Genomic DNA, 22,808 nt, shown 5'->3' with positions numbered 1-22,808 from the left:
TCAGGAATTCTGAACTCTTCACGGTGAAATAACGGTGTCCTGTGCCAAGTATTGGTTCTCTACTTCTGCCAACTCTTCCATCTTGCTACTACAACTTGCATAAAGCTACGCCGCGCTAGTGTTACATCTGGCGTCCAACGTTAGGGACCAAGCTGCGTTGTCCAGCGTTACATCTAGCGTCCAACGTTACAACTGGGGCCAAGTTGCATCGTCCAATCCAAGTTCGAAGCGAGTTCCGGTTCCGTCAAATCAAGAAGTCAACATGCCAGCCACCTTAAGAAGGTCACTTTTGGAGCATCCACCCAAGCACCTTCACCTTCATACCGCTCATACCCCGATTGCCATGTCGACCTGTCGCGAACTATAGGTAGGTGCAGTGGTAGTGTGGTACTATCGAATGATGTTTTGAATACCAATCCAAATGGGTTAGTAATCATCGGACTGAATTAGTTTCACAACAAAATGAAAATAATAAGAACTCCCGAGAGTGAAAGTGTCATCATCAACCCATCGCTGGTTCACTACATTGCACGGGTTTCCTCTCAGAATGAGCTAAGGGGTAAGGGTTTGGCTATACTCTATAGTCTATGCTGGCCAAGTGCGGATTGGCAGACTTCCCACCTTTGAGAACATTCTAAAGAGCATACAGTTTCCTCACGATGTTTTCCTTCACCGTTAAAAGAAGTTTTTAAATAACGCTTATAAAAAACTTCGAAAAGTTAGAGGTGCGTGCCCAGGATCGAACTTCGAACCTCCCCCTGAGGCCTTTTAGACTACCAGGCTGTCACCGCTTCCTAAAGGGTCATCTAAGTGCAATAAAATGGTAAGCATTGCATAAGTGGAACGCGGCTGACATAACGTAGGCTTCGCAACAGCGGCCTTGGCCGAATGGCGCGGGGCGACCGGCTCCGCTCGCATGGCCGTGTTGTAAACATCGCATAGTGCAACCTGTGCGCACGCCGCCGCGCGCAACCTCGTACGAGCTAGTGCTGGCGGTAGTCCATATATACATGGTACTTATCTCTTAGTTATTAAACTTAGTCATTTGTGCATTTTTGCTTATTTTTAGAGTTAAAAATAATATTGAAAAATGTGAATTTTTCAAATATTAATTACTAAGGTGAAGTTTCAGGAATACTATACAATAAAGTGAAGGATTTTGTTAGTTACTATTCAAAAATCTATAGTAACTGGGTAAGATTATGGTAGTGGTTGTTTGGTATTTTTTCAATAAATATATATTATACTTTCCTACATCTTAACTATTAATTAGGTACCTACTTATTAAGGTTTTTATTTTTTTTAGTACCTAGGTAATTAGTATCTCTATTTTATTTTTACTACAGCTAACTACCTACATTATAAATAATAAGAATAAGAATAATTTATATATAATTATAATAATTTAAAATAAAATGTGGCAGCTTTGTTAATATTGCATGATAATTTGGTGAATGGTCAGTTGTGTGTGACCTTTATCATTAAAAATGTAACTATACAGGGTGAGTCTTCAGAATGCGCCCAAAATAATATTATAAAATAAATTGAAACTATAGGCAGGTTGGTGGCTGTCGGCCTTTTTCTAAAAAGCAGCTAACTCCAAAAAGTATAGTTTGTAAGGTAGGTATCGCCAAAATTATGGCAATCATAAGAAAAGTCATAATCGGACTCGCACACGGAAGGTTCCGTACCATCACAGGTTTAAACCTCTGAGCTCTGGTACCATTGTATTATATTTTAACATTTTTAGGGTTAGGTTATTAGTAGGGTAGGTACCTCAAAAGGAAAAACGGAACCCTTATAGGATCACTTTGTTGTCTGTCTGTCTGTCTGTCACGAAACCTATAGGGTATACCTACTTAGTTACTTCCCGTTTGACCTAGAATCATGAAATTTGGCAGGAAGGTAGGTCTTATAGCAGATATGAGGGGAAAAATCTGAAACCGTGAATTTGTGTTTACATCACAAGAAAAAAATTAAAATGTGTTCATTAACAATTATTGCTATTTTCAAAGTAAGATTACTATACCAAGTGGGGTGTCATACGAAAGGGCTTTACTTGTACATTCTAAAACAGATTTTAATTTATTTTTAGCCCATAATAGTTTTTTATTTATCGTGCAAAATGACGATAAAATACGTTTGTAGCACGGAACCCTTCGTGTGCGAGTCTGTCTCGCATTTGACTGGTTTTTTAGGGTTCCGTACCTCAAAAGGAAAAACGGAACCCTGATACGATCACTTTGTTGTCTGTCTGTCGGTCTGTCAAGAAACCTACAGGGTACTTCCCGTTGACCTAGAATCATGAAATTTGGCAGGTAGGTAGGTCTTATAGCAGACATTCGGGGAAAGATCTAAAAACCGTGAATTTGTGGTTACATCACAAAAAAAATTCAATTGTGGTGATGAAAAAATATTGCTATTTCAACTTTCAAAGTAAGATTACTATACCAAGTGGGGTATCATAAATGATAGGACTTTACTTGTACATTCTAAAAAAGATTTTTATTTATTTTTACTTTTTTGGCATAATAGTTTTTGAATAGATGCAAAATGTCCATAAAATACGATTGTAGTACGGAACCCTCAGTGCGCGAGTCTGACTCGCACTTGGCCGGTTTTTTTTTATAAAAGCAGCGTGTGTGCGTTAGTCCTTGTGGGTGCAATACTATAATCTCATTATACCTACCTAGACCTACCCAATTACCAATTAATTTATGAGCTAACTATAATTATTTTACCAGAAAATTCTCAACTGGTACCTAGTTAAAATTCCGCATTCATCAATTAGTTAGGTAGGTAGATACCTATATTATATTACTCGTATGTATTATTAGTTATTACAATTTCATTGGACTAACCGGTTTAATATTACTCGACTATTTATAACGGTGTTAGTAGGACAAAATCGATTAAATTTTTTTTCAATTATTTTCAGCGACTGCTTTTATAAACTGTATATAATATATTTTATAAATGAAAATAGTTATTCAAAATTCATTGTACATCTCTATATTATATAAAAATGAATCGCTAAATGTGTTGAAATGAAATGAAATGAAATGAAAATCTTTTTTTATTCGTATAAACTTTTACAAGTGCTTACGAATAGTCGGATGCATCTACCACTGGTTCGGAATGCCTTTCCTGCCGAGAAGAACCAGCAAGAAACTCGGCGGTTGCTCTTTTCAAATATTTGATATAGGTACAAAATTATGCCATGTATAAAATAGTATTTGCAGTCTTGTGCGTTGCTGGAACGAGCTGCAGGTCAAATCCACGCTCTTTTATCATTTAGATAATCTTCAATTGTGTAATATGCTTTTTTCAGGAGCATATTTTTAATAGATTTTTTAAACTTGTGCAAAGGTAAGTCCAAAATAGTTTGCGGGATTTTATTATAAAAGGTAATACCAATACCCACAAATGACTTTTGGACTTTCCTGAGGCGGAAGGCAGGAGCTGCAAGTTTGTTTCTGTTTCTAGTTAGCCTATTGTGTAGATCACCAATTTTCTTGTAACTAAGAATATTTTGTCTTACAAAAATTATGTTATTATAAATATATTGAGAGGCTACAGTAAGGATATCTATTTCCTTAAATTTCTCTCGAAGGGAATCGCGTGGTCTTAAGTTATAAATTGCGCGTATTGCCCTTTTTTGTAATACAAAAATTCTCCCAATATCTGCCGCTTTACCCCATATTAAGATTCCATAAGACATAATACTATGGAAGTAAGCAAAATATACTATCTTTGCGGTTTCCACGTCAGTTAACTGCCGAATCTTTCTAACAGCGTAAGCGGCAGAGCTTAGAGCAGGCTTACTGATCGCAAACCTCAAGAACAGCTGAACCGATTTCGCTAATTTTTTTTTCATAATATTCCTTGAAGTATGAGGATGGTTCGTAGAGAAAAATTTAAAAAATCCTGAAAAGAATCGACTGTTTGGCGTTACGAAGTTCGCCAGGGCAGCTAGTAATATATATTTTATCTGAATTTATTATAATACCTTTATATTTGTTCAGCCTGGTTCAGCCTTAAATTTTGCCCATCTCGTTTAGGTTTAAATATTATCACAAGTTTAAAAATCGGTCAAGTGTGAGTCGGACTCGCACGCGAAGGTTTTCGTACCATCGTACGAGAAATAACACTTTTTTTAATTTTTATGGCGGTGTTATACACATTCTGTGAAAATCTCAACTCGTAACAGACGGACGGACGGACAGCGTAGGCTTAGTAATAGGGTCCCGTTGGCACCCTTCGGGTACGGAACCCTAATAAGGCGTACCTACCTACCAGTGGCGTGCAGGTCATAGAGGCATAAATGCACTGCTTACCCTAGTTGTAATAGCTCAATGCAAATTTTACATTATGACCTGCCAGAGCAGTAAACAGGTTCCCCTAACTAATGCCTACCCTGGCTTCAAACCCTGTGCACGCCACTGCTACCTACCTACTTATTATTATTCTTATGCTAACTAACACAAACTCATTGCTTGGTTTACGATTGTGGAAAATCACGTCATATTAATTTTACTTACCTATCTTTCACTGGTAGGTACCTACATATATTGGATGTACCGATCGTCATCATCAGCCTCTATCGTTGGACATACCTTGCGAGAGTGCGTCAGCACATATTGGATGAATCCAGGTGACCAATAGTGAAGATGGGAAGACGTTATAAGTATGAAGTCTTGGCCGCATTCATAACAGTAGCAGTTGTCGCGCATCTAGTCGCTGCACAACCTGTTAGTATACCTACATACGTAATCATTACATATTGTGTGAACAATTTCCTTGTCTTTAGGTGGGTATCATACCTGTCTATAGGTAACATCCGTTAAGTGTTGATGAATAAAAAGCATTTCTTATCGTGTTGATTACAGCATTTGGAAGAAATAAGTATGTACCAACTCGTAGCAAGTGCACCTACTACTAGGTATCTAACCTGTACTTATCTGGTAGGTATAGGTAGGAACTTAGAAGGTACACATACAAGGAGTACACGCAGCAGCTTTTTTAAACGCTGATTATATTATGGACTAAGAGCCCGTGAAGGCCAGACCTTCGTTATTTAATAAAAGCGGAAAGTTTCTAGGCGCATTGTCCCCAACACAGGTATGCAGGAACAATCAGTGACTACGAAGTTTGGATCATCGTGCATGGCTTTGGCAGATAACAGGTATCAAAGGTGTATAAAATCTTTCGTCAAAGTACCTACCTACCTACTTATAAAGTGTACCTACATATTTTGTAATGTTTTCTTCGGACCAGTCACAGCTTATCGTGGTAACCCCCTGCCAGACACCCTTGAACTTTAACAATTTATTAAAATTCCGTTTACTCATCGGATAACGTAAGTAACACTCTCCAGTCTCCATAATCATTTCAATTGTTACATTCGGAATACCTACGTATCATACCTATCAATAACATTGTTAGTAGGTACTACGGCCTAGAAGTTTCGATATGTGTAAGAATAATGCAATTCTTATTTTTTGTAGCCATTAGCAGATGAATCCATAGGGAAAGACAAAGCCATAAGACAATCTTTAATAAGGGCAGGAAAAAATGTAGCGACTAAACCTAAGTGGGGCTTTTTCGGTACGGTATTCAATCTTATTCTCGAGGTGAGTAAAATTAATATGTACTTACATTTTAAATAATCTACATAATATAAAAGGAAAAGATGACTGACTGAATGACTGACTGACTGATCTATCAACGCACAGCTCAAACTACTGGACGGGTCGGGCTGAAATTTGGCATGCAGATAGCTATTATGACGTAGGCATCCGCTAAGAAAGGATTTTTGAAAATTAAACCCCTTAGGGGGTGAAATTTGTGTAGTCCACGCGGACGAAGTCGCGAGCATAAAAGCTTGTTAAGTTCTAAAGTCCTATCCACACTTGCGCACGCGCATATCACAAGAACATAATTAATGTGAACGTGTCCATGAGTGGTTTGCGAGTGATTCACGTGCATGTCGTACAAGTGTCGTACGGTGTGTATATAACCTATATTATCTATGTATATGACAGTGAGTTTTTGGGGGTGAATGCACGCGTTCGCGCATGCACGTGCGCACAGAAACAACGACGCGACCATAGGTGTTCGATACGCGTTGTGTGCACGGTTAAAGCGCGTGCGCAGGTGTTGACCCACCTTAAGATGTACAACTTCTAACGAGTATTTTCATTTTTAGCAAATTAATGACACAAAAAGTGCATATAATCAAGTTTCGGATTTGGTGAACAATCAATTTGTTAATGAAAATGTAAGTAATTACGTACTTAGGTAGGTACCTACTTGTATTATGAGTAGGTGCCAAGGTTTGTATACTTATATTTATACTTGGTTCGACACAAAAAAATCGCAGTCTACGGTGCAACACAGATGAAGTTACATTTGAACATTATTGTATTGAATTATATTATATTGAATTATATTGTATTGTATTGTATTGTATTGTATATTATATTGAACATGATTCGAACAATATTATTTTCGCGCTATTCATGCATCACTGCCACTCTGCCACTTGACAGAATATTACATAACTACCTAGCTAGAGCTATATGTGTGGTGATGTCAGAACTATGTTTTTAATAAAACTGTGAGAATGCTATTTTGTGGGTACTTTTATTAGGTACAGATGTTAGGTAGGTACCTACCTAATTATGCGTTTTTACGCCTAGATCACAGATTACATAATAGGTAGGTACTAATATACCTAGTTATTTCGTAACCTAGACTCTCTAGACCAACATGAAATCGTCGTAAAGAACGATTTCCATCATTGGAACATTCCTCAAGGCCGCCATTTCACTCATAGGTACCTATACCATAGCCAATATCTTCTGTGGCCATACCTATATCATAGGTATTAGCATAATAGTAGTGATAGCCTACAGTGATTAGATGTCGGCCTTCTATTTGGAGGGTTCGGAGTACGATCTCGGGCTCCTATTTTGGATTTAGGTATAGTATATGTGTTTTAAGTACCTAGGTAACGAATAACATCGTAATTCGTAATGAAACTGGCATGCCTGAGAATTCTCCATAATGTTCAAAGACTTATAATATGTTGTATAAAATGTTCACAAATGCTGTAGGTAAAGTCTGCCTATGCGCACTTGGCCAGTGTTGTGGACAATAGCTTAGAACTCTTCTCATTCTGAGAGGGAACCCGTGCTCAGTAGTGGGCCAGCGATGGGTTATGATGATGATACTGTCAGTAACATTTAGGCTTGTATGGCTTGTATGTATAAATAATCATAATAATAGGTAAGTAGGTAATACATATTCATTCATACTTAAATACGATTTGTCTTTTGCAGGCTGTAACCGTCACGCCAGATACTTCAACTAATGGAACAACGGAAACGCCTAAAATCACAAGAACGGAATTCCTAAGAATCCTTGATCGTAATCTAAAGGGCTTGGCACGACTGCGTAATTTAGAATGGCGCGAAGCAAGAAAGGTTGTTTTGCATTTTTTATAATTATTTTATACTAGCGACCCGCCCCAGCATCGCATGGGTGCAATGTTGATATTAATGTGGTGTCCGTGAGGAATCTCTATCTCTACATAGTATAAAAAAAAGTCGCTTCCCGCGTCTGTATGTATGTATGTATGTATGAACGCGTAGATCTTTTAAACTATGCAACGGATTTTAATGCGGCTTTCACCAATATATAGAGTGATTTAAGAGGAAGGTTTATAGGTATAGTTTAATACTCAAAAAAATAGTGATCCCTAGGGAAATTGAAATAATGTCAATTAGGTCGGAAAAAATCCTCTCATTTGAGAGTTTCCGAGGCGTGCGCTGCATAAATGGTCAAAGTTACACGAAAATAATGTATGGTGAAATTGTTTCTCTTAAAAAGTTCTACAAAAAAGTCCGCGATAGCATACACGTATCATTTAAAGTTGGCTCACAATAACCGATTTTATGGATTTCAAATGTGATCTGAGACAAAGCCTTACTTTCGAGGGTGTTTTTACTGACATCTATTAATTCTTATCAAAATAAAATAGTTGATCATCTGTAATATTCAATTTAGACCAAACTTGCCCTTTACATCATTTAATTTAGAATAATATCTTACGAGATATCACAAAATTAATATAATATGAAATATCGTAAAATTAAATCTAACGCGCAACAAAACGAGACGGAGGCGGTTGTGCCGCGGCGCCTATAATCTCGTCACTGACTCCAAATTAGTATCTACATTGCACCCATGCGAAGCCGGGGCCGGTCGTGATTAATAATCCATACCTCCATAGTCCATACTAATGTTATAAATGCGACACTGTGTCTGTCTTTGTTTCAGATCACATTTGAAAATCATAAAATCGATTATTGAGAGCCAACATTAAAAGATACATGTACTTGCTATCGCGGACTTTTTTGTAGAACTTTTTAAGAAAAACAATTTTAGCATACCTACTTACATTGTTTTCGTGTAACTTTGATCATTTAGGCAGCGCACGCCTCGGAAGTCGGAAACTCTCAAATGAGAGGATTTTTTCCGACCTAATTCACATTATTTCAATTTCGCTAGGGATCTTTAATTTTTTGAGAACTAAGCTAGTTATACCTATAAACCTTCCTCTTGAATCACTCTATCTGTTGGTGAAAAACCGCATTAAAATCCGTTGCGTAGTTTGAAAGATCTACGCGTTCATACATACATACATACACACATACATACAGACAGCGGGAAGCGACTTTATTTTATACCTACTATGTAGAGATTACACGCTAAAAACTATACTCGAAGATATAAGTAATTTAAACTTACCTTCTAGCTTAGTATTAATCACAATTTTATTCTACTTAGGATTCTTGGTCAAATATCCAAGGTTACTGGAACGAGGTTTTTGCAGGGAAGAAATCAAGAAGATGATGATGAGAATGTCAAGAATCTGTGATTTGTAATATAATTACTATTTTAATGTTCGTCGCCTTTTTTAGCACATTACAATTGTTTAAACTATAGATATCGGGATATTTTTTCTACAACCACCAATATATACTTAATAATAATTAATTTAAAATAATAAGTAATTACTTAGGTAGGTACTTATTATTTTAAATTAAGATTTAGAGGTCCTTCATTGTAAAGGTGTATTTTTAAAAAATTTACCTCCGTTTTTAAGGGGTCGTACCCGAAAGGTTCCAACGGGACCCTATTCTAAGCCGCCGCGTGGCGTAATTGTATTTCTCATGAGTTATTTACTTGTTTTCACATAAAAAACGTTTAATACAAATCAGTTCGTTAGTCTAGCTTTTTTAATCAGTCTACGGTAGAGTAGTTTCTCTCCAGAGCCGTAAGACCAGTTAGGTCTTACGGCTCTGGATTCTATCCCTTTTGAGCCTAGCGAAGTGTAGGATTTAGGGTACTTAAATCTACCTATTATTCTATCTACGCCTTTGATTGACATTGTAGTCATAGACTAATATAGGTTCTATAGATTGAAGTATTTTTTCTGGTCGGTGATTGTAGTCTTTGGACGTACTCTATGGTGATCTTACGTAGGCCTTAAAGGACTGTTATCCAGGGCCGTAAAATAAATTAAAAAAAAAAGTAATCTATGGATTACTGGTCTGTAATCTTACGTTCGTTTTTGCGTTTTTTGTGGTTCCGTTACTGAACTGATGGTTAGGTTAGGTTGGTACTCACCATTAAAATTAGTAAAATCACCTGCTGTAAAGATTTATTCGTGAAATTGTGTTTAGTACGTTGTGATAATAATAAATCGTAAGTATTATTTAGCTTATTCTATTTCCATAAATTCGCTTTGTTATACTTTTCTAAAATACGTCAAACGTGGTAATGGTCGCTTCAGTTGGATTATGGATAGCCATTTTGATTACTGTCGCCTGCCGGCTTCAGGTTTGGTATTTTATCTTAACGACTTTAGCAGTTATAAAGAAACTTAAAAACGTATAGTAGGTATCTAAACATTTCCTCTGCTTCAATTATCATAATAATGTGGCTAATTCCTTTGTACACAATCTCTAAACTAAACTAAAATATCACGTCTAAATCTATTGCTATCCCTTTCATAATGTTGCTTGCGGAAAAGGAAAGCACTAGATTTAGACCTGTTAATTTAGTTTAGTTTAGAGATTGTGTACTAGAGAATCGGCCCCAGTATCTACCTAGCATTAAGAATTGATTTTGTCTAACCTTACAGTGTCAATGGGGCCGATTCTCTTGTACACAATCTCTAAACTAAACTAAATTAACGGGTCTAAATTCAGTGCTATCCTTTTCCGCAAGCAACATTATGAAAGGGATAGCAATAGATTTAGACGTGCCATTTCAATTTAGTTTAGAGATTCTGTACAACGGAATTAGCCTCAATGAACGCATTAGGCAACCAATTTATTAATTTTGAATGTAGATGTCGTCTCGCGGCCGAGGATACGGTGGGAGAGGCAATTACAGCGGGCGTATTAGCAACTATAGGGGCTCGTACCGTGGCAGCCGCGGCGGCTACGAGGGAGGGCGCGGCGGCCGAGGCGGCGGCTATTCGTCCTACAATAATGACTCTAGATACAACAGCAGCAGTACGAATAGATATTCTTCGAGTCGCGACAGGATGGATGATTCCTATAAAAAGCCATATAGAATGGTAAATTAGGCTTAGCTATATTTTTAATTTACTTAATTTGTTTGAATTTATTTATGAAAAGATTCAAGTTTGAAATTTTTTGAGCTTATTGAGTGGGATTTCAAAAAGAAATACCAGAAATACCAATATCTAAGTCTAGTGTACAACCTACAGTTAATGTTTTGTTTAGATTCTCATCTGAATGAGAGGAGACGGAAACAAAGAAAGTAGTTACAAAACCATTGCAAAAGAAAATATTTTATTCATTAATTAAAATGTAAAGGTCTAGCTGAATTAGAGGGAAATTTTTTGATGCTGAATATTCTTACAAGAGATCAGCTATAGTGCAAAATCATAACTGTTTGATTAAAACATTACACTGGTATGATATGTAAAATTATATAGATTAACAAAAATGAAATTTTACTCAATATTGAGTGTAATATCAAACAACTACAATAATTTGAATTTTGGACCAAAAGTAATATTTATAACATGATGAAAACTAAGAAATACAAGAATCCAAAGCACTATAGAAAGGCTCCTAAACTTTTCTTATTATTTAACTGAAAATATAGTAATGTTGAAAACTCACCAAGTTTCTTGATGTATTGACCTTTCAGGAATCTGCTAGTTATTCAAATCGGGACTATGGTAGATCAGGATCTCCAGAACGCAAAAGGATGAGAATGGAGGTTAGTTAATATTAAAACAAAGAAAATATAGTATCTGCATTGTAAAAGATGATTCAATCAAATATTTTAGAGGTAAATAAACCAGACCAAGAATAAAATAGAGTATGCCTAAATCATGGAATACTATATTACAGAGTGATCAGTTGAGATTTATGCATAAGAGAAAACATGGAATGACTTGTGGTGTAAGAAGTATTGCATGATTTGCATCCATTCATCATGGAAAAAAATATTTAGTGATTATGAAATTATGTGCACATAGGACTTATTGAAAAGGCCAAATATTCAAAGAGTAAGATACAAATTATGTTCATCATCTATGTGACTATGTAGACTTATGATTTTCATTGACTCATTGCTTCTGAATATCTTTGGAGAAGTATGAAATACAACACTATTTGAAATGACAATTTGTGTGTGATGAAACTGAAGTGAGAGAGGATTCAAATGTGAACTAGCTTACTGTTGAGCTAGTCATCAGTTCCCTCCATAACATTCTGAAGGTATTCTTCATCTTAACAATCTATTGGATAAATATACCAGCACTTGGTCTATCTTGAATTTAGAAGCCAAAATTGTTCTGAACCAAATTGCCACATACAAACTTAGGTCGGACCGGTCTGTCGGAGCTATGTTTCAACTCAGATCATACAACAAAAATGTCAATGCCAATATTTTACTAAACCATAAAAGATGAATAAAACCAAGTCCCCGTGTGGTCAGTCACCACTTAAAAGAAGAAGAGATGTTAGTTTCCTACAACCTAAACATTTTATTTCTAAATGTAAATGCATCATAAGATGCTGCAATAGATCAAAAGAGAGTTGTGTACAGGGTTCATCGAGCGATAGACGTAGTCACGATGGCGGCGGTCACTACGGAGGCTCGTATAGCAGTAGACAGGAGAGCTATGGCAGCGACAGGCGGTCTTTCGCCAGCGAGGACAGAAGGCGGTCGCCGCCTCGAGAGAGCTACCGCAAGCCGAGCGGCATGGGCCCGCCGCGAGAGCCGCCGCGCATGTCGCTGCGCCGCGCGCCGCGCCGCTCGTTCCGCGGCCGCTCCATGCGCTCGCGCGGCCCGTTCCGCGGCGCGCCGCGCTCGCGTGGCTCCTTCGCCTCCAGGCGATTCGGCGAACGATCGTTGGGCTATACCCGAGCATTTAGACCCCTCAAAAGAAGGTAATAGAGTCCAAAGGTAATACTTCTTTCTTTTTTGAACCCAGGATGTTGTCACAGTGTTCACTGAGAGTATTCTGAAGGAAGCATTGAGAAATTGTTCAAATGAGACATTTCTTTGAAAATTGAAAGATGGTGAATGTTGTAGAGGATTTATTTACATTTGTATGGAGATAATGTATTTGAATTCAAATCTCTAAAGAAGGATAAGTGGAAATAAGTACTAAAAAATATGTACTTATCAGGTATTTAACACCGAACATCTTGTTTAATAAACAAACGCAATGATAACATGTGTAGCTTTCAAAGCAAAGCAAAGTTGCTCATTAAATCCAGAAAACACGATCTGTCCAGATTGTAGGAAATGCAAGATTTACTAAGTGTCAATTAGAAAAGATCATTTATTTACTATACAAACATTTCTATGCTAATAAAATGTTATTACTGACCTTCATGTAGGTGAAAGTTAAAATAACGAAAACAGGAAACATTCACGAGGCGACCACAATGTGTTGTCTTTATCCATAAAACAAATTTATGGTAGGTTTTCTCTGTTTTCCAGGAAAAAATCTAGCTGGAAAAAAGCGTGTGGATTCGACATTTTATCTGTGCTAACAAGGCCCATTCCTAATATTTCAATGTTAGTACACTGCAGCGTAATTAAGTGAGCCAAATTCCGCGCGCCATTTTCAGCTAGATAAATGTCCCTATAATATTATGTGTCCTAAATAAATATGAAACCCCTGGTTACAAACTTCTTTTGTGATCTTTTAACATCACATAATTCTTGTGGCTATTTTTGTAAGTTCAAACAATGGCACAGTCTTTTCAAGTTAGCTGATGATTGAGTTTTGTTTAGTATGTTCGATATTTGATCATAATAGAGAAAGAGCCAGCACATACCAGAGCTTCGTTATTTTATAAAAGCTGAAAGTTTCTCTGCATATTCTCCCCAACACAACCCCCTGCCAGACACCTTTAAAGTTTAAAAGATTAAGGGTGTCTGGCAGGGACTTAGACTTTATACTTTGACGTAAGATTTTTTATACCTTTGTTACCTGTTATATCACAAAGCCACCACGATTCAAACTTCATAGTCGCTGATAGTTCCTCCCTGTTTATATTACGCAGAGAAACTTTCAGCTTTTATAAAAAAACGAAGGTCTGGCATGCGCGGGCTCTTAGTCCGTAATTCATAACAAGAAATAAGACTTGTGCTAAGATTCTGGTTTTATATTAGCTCTATAAAGTCAAAAGAAGAAGAAGATGAAGCGTCTTCGACGGAAGAGGATTGGGAAGCGGACGAAAAAGAAGAAGCGGTAGAAGATAAAAAAGAAACTAAAATCAAGTCCCCCAAGGTACAAACAATATCATTGGTAGTTTGTATGTAAATTCTAATTTTAACAAGTAACACTGTTGTAAAAAAACCGGCCAAGTGCGAGTCAGACTCGCGCACCGACGACGGTTACGTAAAAACTATTATGCATAAAAATAAATACAAATCTATTTTAGGATGTACATGTAAAGCCCTTTCATAATATGATACCCCACTTGGTATAGTTATCTTATTTTGAAAATTAAAAATAATAATTATTTGTTCATGAACAGATTAATTTTTTTCTGTGGTGTAACCATAAATTCATGTTTACAGAGTTTTTCCTTTACTTGTGCTATAAGGCCTACCTAACCAAAGACCTAGACCAAATTTCATGATTCTAGGGCAGCGGCAAGTAGGTTCCACTAAATAGGTATGTAACTGAGCAAGAAAGTTTTGAAGAAGACCGACCATCTTCCGTACATCGTTGGGCCCAGAAATTGATGAACCGTTACAAGTTCCAAATTAGTGTCATTTGTTAAATGAAAATATCTAGACTGCTTTAGTTTCAGTTTGAGTGACAATTGCCTAATCAAAATATATGGGCTCAAAACCATGGTTAGGTTGTGTTAGATAATGTGTTATTTGTGTGTAGAAATAGTAGAATCAAAACAAATAGACCGTTCAATAACTTGTCCCTTGCTGTCATGTTGGCATTGTGGTTTACACAATAATAAACCTTAAGTTCTAAGGAGTAGCAAACAAAGCAATGATGCCAACATAACGGCAAGGCACAAGTTATAGTGAACGGTCTGTACTTGAAATAAACAATATTTGTAACTGTAAGACCCAGTTAAGACGTTTTTTTGTAGGATAAATCTTACTGGATAGATACGTTGTGGCGCGTAATTATATCGAGTATAGAACCATTCACACGTTTCATGTTTGTACTACAAAAGAATTGTAAACGTGCGAACGATTCTATACTCAGTGTATGCGCCATTTTGGAACACGGTTTCAAACTAGCGTCTGAAAGGTGTTTCGCTGCAGTTGCGTTGCGCCGTCTTTTCTGGTCTGGGCCTTAATGCTATGTTAAACGGGGTCTAATAGAAAAATTTGGTATGGTTAGTTTAATTGATATTGGGTATGGGGCAGGACGAGGCGGAGGCGTCGGAGGGCGAGGCGGACGAGGGCGGCGACGACACTGACAAGGAGCCGGACGCCGCATCCGACACCGCTCCGCCGCGCGCCACGCCCTACGTGCACCTCTCCTGCGTGCACTGCAAAGAGAAATGCCCCACGTTTTCCGTGAGCTTTATTATAATCAAACGTTTTCATTTCGCACATCTAGACCAAAACGGTTTCAACTCAAAAACCTTGCCTTTTGATATAACCTCAGTTTCTGAACCCTATGACCTATGACTATAAATGACGATTATTGACGATTTAAACGACCTATTTTTCTTTTAAATAATTGTCAGTGGTATTTTAGATTCTATTTTATAAGTACATGTTATATTTTTATAGGGAAAGCAGTAGAATTGAAGAGCTACATAAAATATTTTCTTTTGTGGATATATTTTTTGCTAACCCTACCTAATCAGAGCTAGGACGTCACAATATGACGACATGATTTCCCTTTCTTAGTTTGTACGCGTTATATGAGCTTTGCTTATAAAGAGTTCCAATTTCATATTATGTAAGGAGCTAATATTATGTTTGGTTTATGAGTGGAGGCATTAAATGGGAATACGTCGCTCCCCGCCAGACCTACGCCAAGCACCTGCTGTCGGGCAAGCACCGCGCGGCCATGAGCGGCGTGGCGCGGCGGCACAAGGCGCAGTTGCTGCGCATGCGCATCGCGCAGCGTGGCGCGCAGCGCGAGCTGGAGGGCGCGGCGGGCGCCGAGCTGGCGGCGCGCACGGCCTTCTGCCTCGTGTGCCGCCTCAACCACCGCACCACGCGCCACGCGCACAACCTCACCGACACGCACCGCGCCATGAAGCGCTTCCTGATGCCCTTCTGCCGCATCTGCCGCATCACCTTCCGCTCGCCCATGATCTACGAGCACCACATCTGCTCCATCGAGCACCTCAAGGTATCACGGTGGAACCTTTCGCACTCACAGGCACTCATTTGCAAATGACCCACGTTAAATATTAAACAGAATCGGATTGAAGTGTAAATATTGTTCTGCATTGGGAATTATAACATGTTTTAGAAAAAAGCGCATCGCACCGCCCGCCGCGCCAGCCCGAAAGCCGAAGCCGAAGTTAGTGGTGATGAAGGAATGGATGTTGATTTGGACAACTTCATGACGCTGGACTCTGTAGGCGACGTCGACGGTAAGCATTTTACACAGCAAGTACTGAATTTTATGTTTTGAATAATTAAATAATTCTATTGTATTCTATTAAGAAATTAACTATGATCAATTTATCTACATTATATTTTTTTGGAATTACATGTGACAATCCCATTCCGTTTAATCACTAGGATAATTAATATATGTTTGTTTTAATACAATTTGAAATGTTATGTTTGTTTTAAAACGGTCATTTCATTCATCATGTTCAGAGGTTGAAGACGACGACTCTAGCGGCGAGAAAAAAGAAGAAGTTGCTCCAAAGAAACCAAAAGTGGAGATCAACATTGGAAGCGAACACATCAAAAAGATGGAGGTAATAAGTTTGTCCTTAATCTATGGGGGTAGATGAGTGCACCTCTAGCACTTCAATAGTCAATTTCACCTGCCTGTTGTACTCCCTACAATCGACTTTTTGACGAAAAATAATGCTAAAACTATTTCGAACTGGCTAGGCTGGATAAATGGAAGCAGTCTAGAGTCTAGACCTATGATGACCAACACGCCTGCACAGCGCGGTTATTACGGACAAAACCTTGTGTGGGGAGTGAAACAAGGCTCCCGGCGGCTCCGATAACAGCGGTTAGGTGGGAAGAATCTCTGTAGAGGTTCCGCTACCAATCTGGCAACGTATAACATGTGCTCTTTGAGAACCGACGAGAAGATCGAGTTTGAAGAAGCAGTGAATAAGTTGCATAGTGATAGTAAAGGAAGGTTATACAGGTTTGCACAAGAATATAGCTGTCCACTTTGCTTAGCGTTTGTGGACTATGAGTAAGCCTTCAGACTAAGATTGATTGAGGTTGCTACAGAGATGCCGGATCGACTATCGGTATTTGACGAAAATCATTAATTTTGTTGCACTTGCAGGTATGGTGGTGCGAGCTATGCCGCGTTTATCTGCCGCGTGCTGAGGCGGGCAGCGCGGAGGAGGCGGAGGTCACACGGCGCCACTGCCGCCTGCGCGCGCACCTCGGTCGCTACGTGCAGCACCGTGACACGCGCACGCTGCGCCGCCACGCCGAGCGCATCCACCGCCAGCTGCACCAGCAGAAAGGTATCTCTCACACTCCAATATAGTGCAGCACTTGCAGGCGTGGTGGTGCGAGCTATGCCGCGTGTATATGCCGCGCGCCGAGGCGGCATCGCGGAGGAGGCGAGGCGAGGAGGTCACGCGGCGCCACTGCCGCCTGCGCGCGCAATCTGTGAACTATAATAGAAGTAATTAATTAATTTCGCATCCGATTTAAATTTAAAGCATAGATCATATAGATAAGGTATTATTTTTCATCCTTAGTGGTGGTAGTATTCAGCGCCATTTTCGGAAAATTTTATCGAACGTTGCCAGGAAACTTCCTCATTAAACTTACCACACTGGTTAACATTTATTTTCATTTTGTTTCAATTTCCTTTTGTAGAGGAGGAAAAAGAAGCAGCTGGAGGAGACAATGCCGAAAGCAAAGTAAAAGTTGAGAAAGCTGAATCAACTGGGGACAAGAAAAATTTGGAAAATGGAGCTGAGGCTGCTAATATATCAGGTTAGAGATGTAAGCGCTTTATTCACCATGCATCTTGCTGTACGTCCCGCCAAGGCCATGCACGATGCACGATGCAAAAAGACCGTGAAATAGGCTTGACGTACGTCGATAATTATTATTAATTGTTTACTGGATATGCAAGATGAATTTTGCATTCCTCGCTGGATGCAAAACCAGCCCCCACCACCGCCCGCGTCATGCAGACAGACAGTGAATAGCGCGGACGTACAGCAGAGTCGTCTTGCGTCGTGCATGCTTGATGGTGAATAGACTTGCTGTACAGCAGATTTTTCATTTAGAGGTTGTTTCGTAACGTGAGTGCTCTCTCTCTCTCTCGTTTAAATACTGATTTATTCTGATCACGCTTGATGCGTGCACGACGGTCTGTATGCTACATCCAGCACCGCGGCCTTGAGCTGACGTACAGCCGGGATGGATGGTGAATAAGACGCTTTACTGCAATAAAGATTGTCATTTTGCATGCCAAATTTTAGCCTGATCCATCCAGTAGTTTGAGCTGTGCGTTGATAGATTTGTCAGTCAGTCACTCACCTTTTCGTTTTATATATTTAGATTGTTTAAATACATAATAATAACCCATATTATAAAGCGTGCTTGTTTGTTGGGTTGTTCTTGAATCGCGCCGTAACGGTTCAGCGTGATTTTTTGCACCTAGAGAGTAAGGTTACTTTTTAGGTTTCCATACCTCAAAAGGAAAAACGGAACCCTTATAGGATCACTGTATGTCTGTCTGCTGTCAAGAAACCTGGAGGGTACTTCCCGTTGACCTAGAATCATGAAATTTGGCAGGTAGGTAGGTCGTTTAGCAGACATTAGGGAAAAAATCTGAAAACGGTGAATTTGTGGTTACATTTAAAAAAAAATGTGTTCATGAACAAATAATTAGTATTTTCATTTTTTAAAGTAAGAGTACAATACCAAGTGGGGTATCATATGAAAGGGCTTTATCTGTACATTCTAAAACAGATTTTAATTTTTTTTATGCATAGTAGTTTTTTATTTATCTTGCAAAATGACGAAAAAACACGACTGTACTACGGAACTCTCAGTGCGCGAGTCTGACTCGTACTTGGCCGGTTTTTATCTTGGATAATTAAGAAATCCCATGAGATTGTCTAAAAAGCTAGCCACGCGAAGTCACGGGCATCAGCTAGTATTTATAATCTGTTCTAGATTGATAAATAGTTGAAGTATTCTCACTGTGTGCATCATATTCCTCATTGCTGAGGGCCATGACTCCTTTTCTACTAATTGGTAGGAGTTTCCTTGGGATAATAATGTGGTGGGATTTTCCCCATACGTATCTCTACTGAGAGAACGTGATTCTTAGATTTTTAGTTATACGTACTTCAAATAAGAAGTAATAACATAAATCAAATAAAAGTTGTTGTGCCGCAAATACAAAATCAAAACCAATAAAATACAACTTTGCATAATTGAACTATGTATGTTACATTATTAGGTATTATTTTAGGAAGTGAAGATAAACTTTGGGCTGATGTGGATAAAGACATAGGAGAGTTACTCCGTGAAGTGGACCCACAAGGCAATGAAGCCAGCGATGATGAAGAAGATCTTGGAAGGTAAATTTCGTACAAACCTCATTGTACATTCTAATACAAAGTCCCTCCGCCGAGTTTGTCTGTCCGTGCGCGCTAATCACACAAACTACTGTAAGTACGGATTTTCATACGGTTTCACCTAAAGATACACAATTCTGGGAGTAAGATAAGCTGTATAATTTATAAAGGTAGTGAAATTGGCCAAACTATTATTAAATATCAATATATATATATATATATACTTATAATAAAACTGTAACAGGACAAATTCTGTACATTCAAGATATTTAGAAATTTTTTTTTCGAGGGCACTCTATAATCGATACTGAACCCAAAACTGTAATTTTTTTCATTTTTGTCTGTCTGTCTGTCTATCTGTCTGTCTGTCTGTATCACGGCCGCGCATCACGCTGAAACTACTGAATGGATTCCAATGAATCTTGGCACGATTTGAGGTCATACTATGAGAAAGAATATAGGATACTTTTTATCCCGAAATTCAGCATGGTTCCCGTAGGAGAGGGGATGAAAGTTAAAATGTATACTGAGTTGTAATTCATTAACGCGTAGTCCGATTTCATTCATTCTTTTTTTGTTAGAAAGGGGATATTTTAAAGATTGTTCCGTAAATATTTCAAGGTCATCGGTTTTTAACCGACTGTCAAAAAGGAGGTGGTTCTTTTTTCTACATCGATTTTTTCGAGGTTTCTGGACCGATTTGCAATTTTTTTTTTAAATCAACAAAAAAAGTTTTCGTGGTGGTCACATAAAAAATTCTGGATTCAACTCCTTAATCCTGATGCTGCAGGGTTACTGCCCGCCTGAGTTATCAAGATTCAGGAAGTGTTCATAGTGAATTCATATTGTAGGTACCAAGCAACGACTTTATTCTCAGACTTCAAGTCCCAACTCCTCAACCCTGATGATGTAGGGTACAGCACTCTTAAACTATAATGTTTCAGTAACTGCGGATGATGCAAAATTAATTTAGGTACCAAGCATAGGCTACATCATTGAACTTCGGATCCTAACTCCTCAATCCTGATGCTGCAAAGTACTAAAGTCCTAAATCGTGGGGATTTTAGAATTTCTGATAGTGAATTGATATTTTAGGTATCAAGCAACGGCTTCACGATGACACTCCCAGTCCGAAATACTCCACCCGAGCGAAGCCGGGGCGGGTCAGCTAGTTATACAATAAAATAATAATAATTATCTGATTGTAGAATAGTATTGTATGAGTATGAAACAATATTTTGTGAAGTTCCTCCAAAGCTAGTTTCTAGGAAAGCTGTTACCGTCACATGGCCATGGCGGCCGCAGTGAAGCGTCGAGTGCTGTGACGAGACTGCTGAAACCTTGTCTACCTTGGATCAATTATAACACTGGATGGAGCTATAGCTTCTTATTTGAACTGAATTCCAAAAAAGAGGTTTTCAATTCGGCCCGTTCTTATTTTTTTTTTTTTCTATGTATGTACGCCGATTTCACTGAGATTTTGTTATTTATGTACCTTTTCTCACGGCGAGAATTCAATACGAATTTTTATCATTCAGAACGAGGATGATATAATATAAATTGTAATAATATTACATTCATATTATTTATCCATGGAATAGGTAAGCCCACCCGGGCGAAGCCAGGGCAGGTCTGCTAGTCATTAAATAAAATAGTTATTAATCTTGTTACAGATATGACAAATTTCGTAAAAGCGACAAAAAATCTAAGACTGGCGATGGTGAAGAAACTAATCCGAAAGGAGAAGACGGTACTAATGAGAAAGTAACAAATACTGAAACCATTTCATCTGCCTAAGATTTCCAATTTTTGATGTACTCGTAATATTATAAAATAGTGCACACTATTTCTTATTTTTAAGGTTCGTTATGCAATTATTCGACAATAGGTAAAATAATGCTAAATATAATATGAATAAGTAAATATTGTTTAGTTTCATTTTTAACCGACTTCCAAAAAGGAGGTAGGTGGTTCTCAACTCAGCCCGTTTTTTTTAGGAAGGTACATCGATTTTTTCGAGGTTTCTGGACCGATTTGCATTTTTTTTTTAATCAACGAGATGTTTCCGTGGTGGTCCCATATAAATTTCTGGATCAAACTCCTCAATCCTGATGCTTCAGGGTTACTGCCCACCTAAGTTATCAAGATTCAGGAAGTGTTCATAGTGAATTAATGTTGTAGGTACCAAACAACGACTTCTTGCCTGGACTCCCAGTCCCAACTCCTCAACCCTGATAATGTATTTTAGGTTGTAGCACTCCTAAACTATAGTGATTCAGGCACTGTGGTGGATGATGCAATATTATTTTTGGTGCCAAGCATAGACTACACCATTGAACTCCGGATCCCAACTCTTCAATCCTGATGCTGCGAGGTACTGAACTTTTAAGTCGTGGGGATTCGGGAACTTCTGACGGTGAACTGATATTTTAGGTATTAAGCAACGACTTCATGATTACACTCCTCAAACCTGATGATGCATGGTACAGCACTCCTATACCATAGAGATTCACGAACTGTTCCTGGTGAAATAACATTGTAAATGGCGAGCATAGACTTTGTTGTTGAATTTCAAGTCCCAACTCTGCAATCCTGATGCTGGAAGGTACTGAACTCCAAAGCCGTGTGGATTTGGAAAGTTTTGCTGGTGAATTAATATTTTAGGCACCAAGCAAGAGTACTTACATTAAAAAGTTTAAAATAAAAAACCAATAGTAGTACAAAGTAACAAATAACTTTTGTTTCTACACGTCGTGTATTGTATGTATGAAGTCGGGCGAGCATAATAAAGTAGAAATGAAAGCGTAAAGCTCGCCCGACTTCAACATACACGCGTATAAACAAAAGTTATTTGTTATTTTGTAGTGGTTTTGGAAGTCGGTGTTTTTATTTTTATTAAACCCCATTTATTGCTGCGTGGCACGCGCACGTAGCTGGAAGTGGTCATAACTGACCCAAACGAAACTTTAATATCTCCGTCGAAAATGTCAGCATCGAAGTTGTTCAAGAATACAACTACCTAGGATAGGTAATACAACTTCGACAAAGATGCTGACAGAAGAATACAGCTGGGCTGGGCAGCATTTGGAAAATTACGTCAAGTCTTCAATTCGTCGATACCCCAAAGCCTAAAGACGAAAGTCTTTAACGAGTGTGCCCTACCTACGATGACGTATGGCGCTGAGACGTGGACACTGACCGTTGACCTTGTCCACAACTTCAAAGTCGCTCAGCGTGCTATGGAGCAGGCTATGCTGGGTGTCTCTGAGGGACAAAATCCGTCGGAGAACCAAAGTGACTGACATAGCTCAACGAATTAGCCAGCTGAAGTGGCAGTGGGCAGGCCACGTCTGCCGCAGAACCGATGGCCGCTGGCGTGTTATGGAGTGGCGTATCGGCAAGCGCAGTGTGGGACAACCTCCAACCCCCTGGACTGACAACCTTAAGAAGGTAGCGGGGAGTGGGTGGATGAGGAAGGCAGAGGAT

General features: G+C 38.6%; 1 protein-coding gene across 6 annotated transcripts; it reads left to right on the top strand.

Moving 5' to 3' along the window:
- The first annotated feature begins 929 nt into the window (after nucleotides 1–929).
- LOC117988240 (zinc finger protein on ecdysone puffs-like) lies at nucleotides 930–21,247 on the top strand. 6 transcript variants are annotated; one of them, XM_069503850.1, is made up of 18 exons: nucleotides 930–1,013; nucleotides 1,127–1,194; nucleotides 4,559–4,751; nucleotides 5,508–5,633; nucleotides 6,209–6,280; nucleotides 7,344–7,487; nucleotides 10,424–10,654; nucleotides 11,257–11,328; nucleotides 12,163–12,506; nucleotides 13,744–13,861; nucleotides 14,974–15,126; nucleotides 15,587–15,916; nucleotides 16,040–16,163; nucleotides 16,396–16,499; nucleotides 17,054–17,240; nucleotides 17,602–17,721; nucleotides 19,217–19,325; nucleotides 20,996–21,247. In XM_069503850.1, exons 3-18 carry the CDS (start codon nucleotides 4,671–4,673, stop codon nucleotides 21,117–21,119), a joined length of 2,439 nt encoding a protein of 812 aa, XP_069359951.1. In that variant the 5' UTR covers nucleotides 930–1,013; nucleotides 1,127–1,194; nucleotides 4,559–4,670; the 3' UTR covers nucleotides 21,120–21,247. The 6 variants fall into 6 exon arrangements, with proteins under 6 accessions (XP_069359951.1, XP_069359971.1, XP_069359967.1 ...); XM_069503870.1 differs by having other exon boundaries at nucleotides 20,978–21,168; XM_069503866.1 differs by lacking the exon at nucleotides 1,127–1,194 and having other exon boundaries at nucleotides 996–1,013.
- Nucleotides 21,248–22,808: the final 1,561 nt, after the last annotated feature.

Source organism: Maniola hyperantus, chromosome 2 (assembly GCF_902806685.2).
Source record: "Maniola hyperantus chromosome 2, iAphHyp1.2, whole genome shotgun sequence".
In the NCBI taxonomy this organism is placed as follows: domain Eukaryota; kingdom Metazoa; phylum Arthropoda; class Insecta; order Lepidoptera; family Nymphalidae; genus Maniola; species Maniola hyperantus.
Note: the sequence above shows the minus strand (reverse complement) of the source record. Positions and strands in the feature narration are given on the sequence as shown.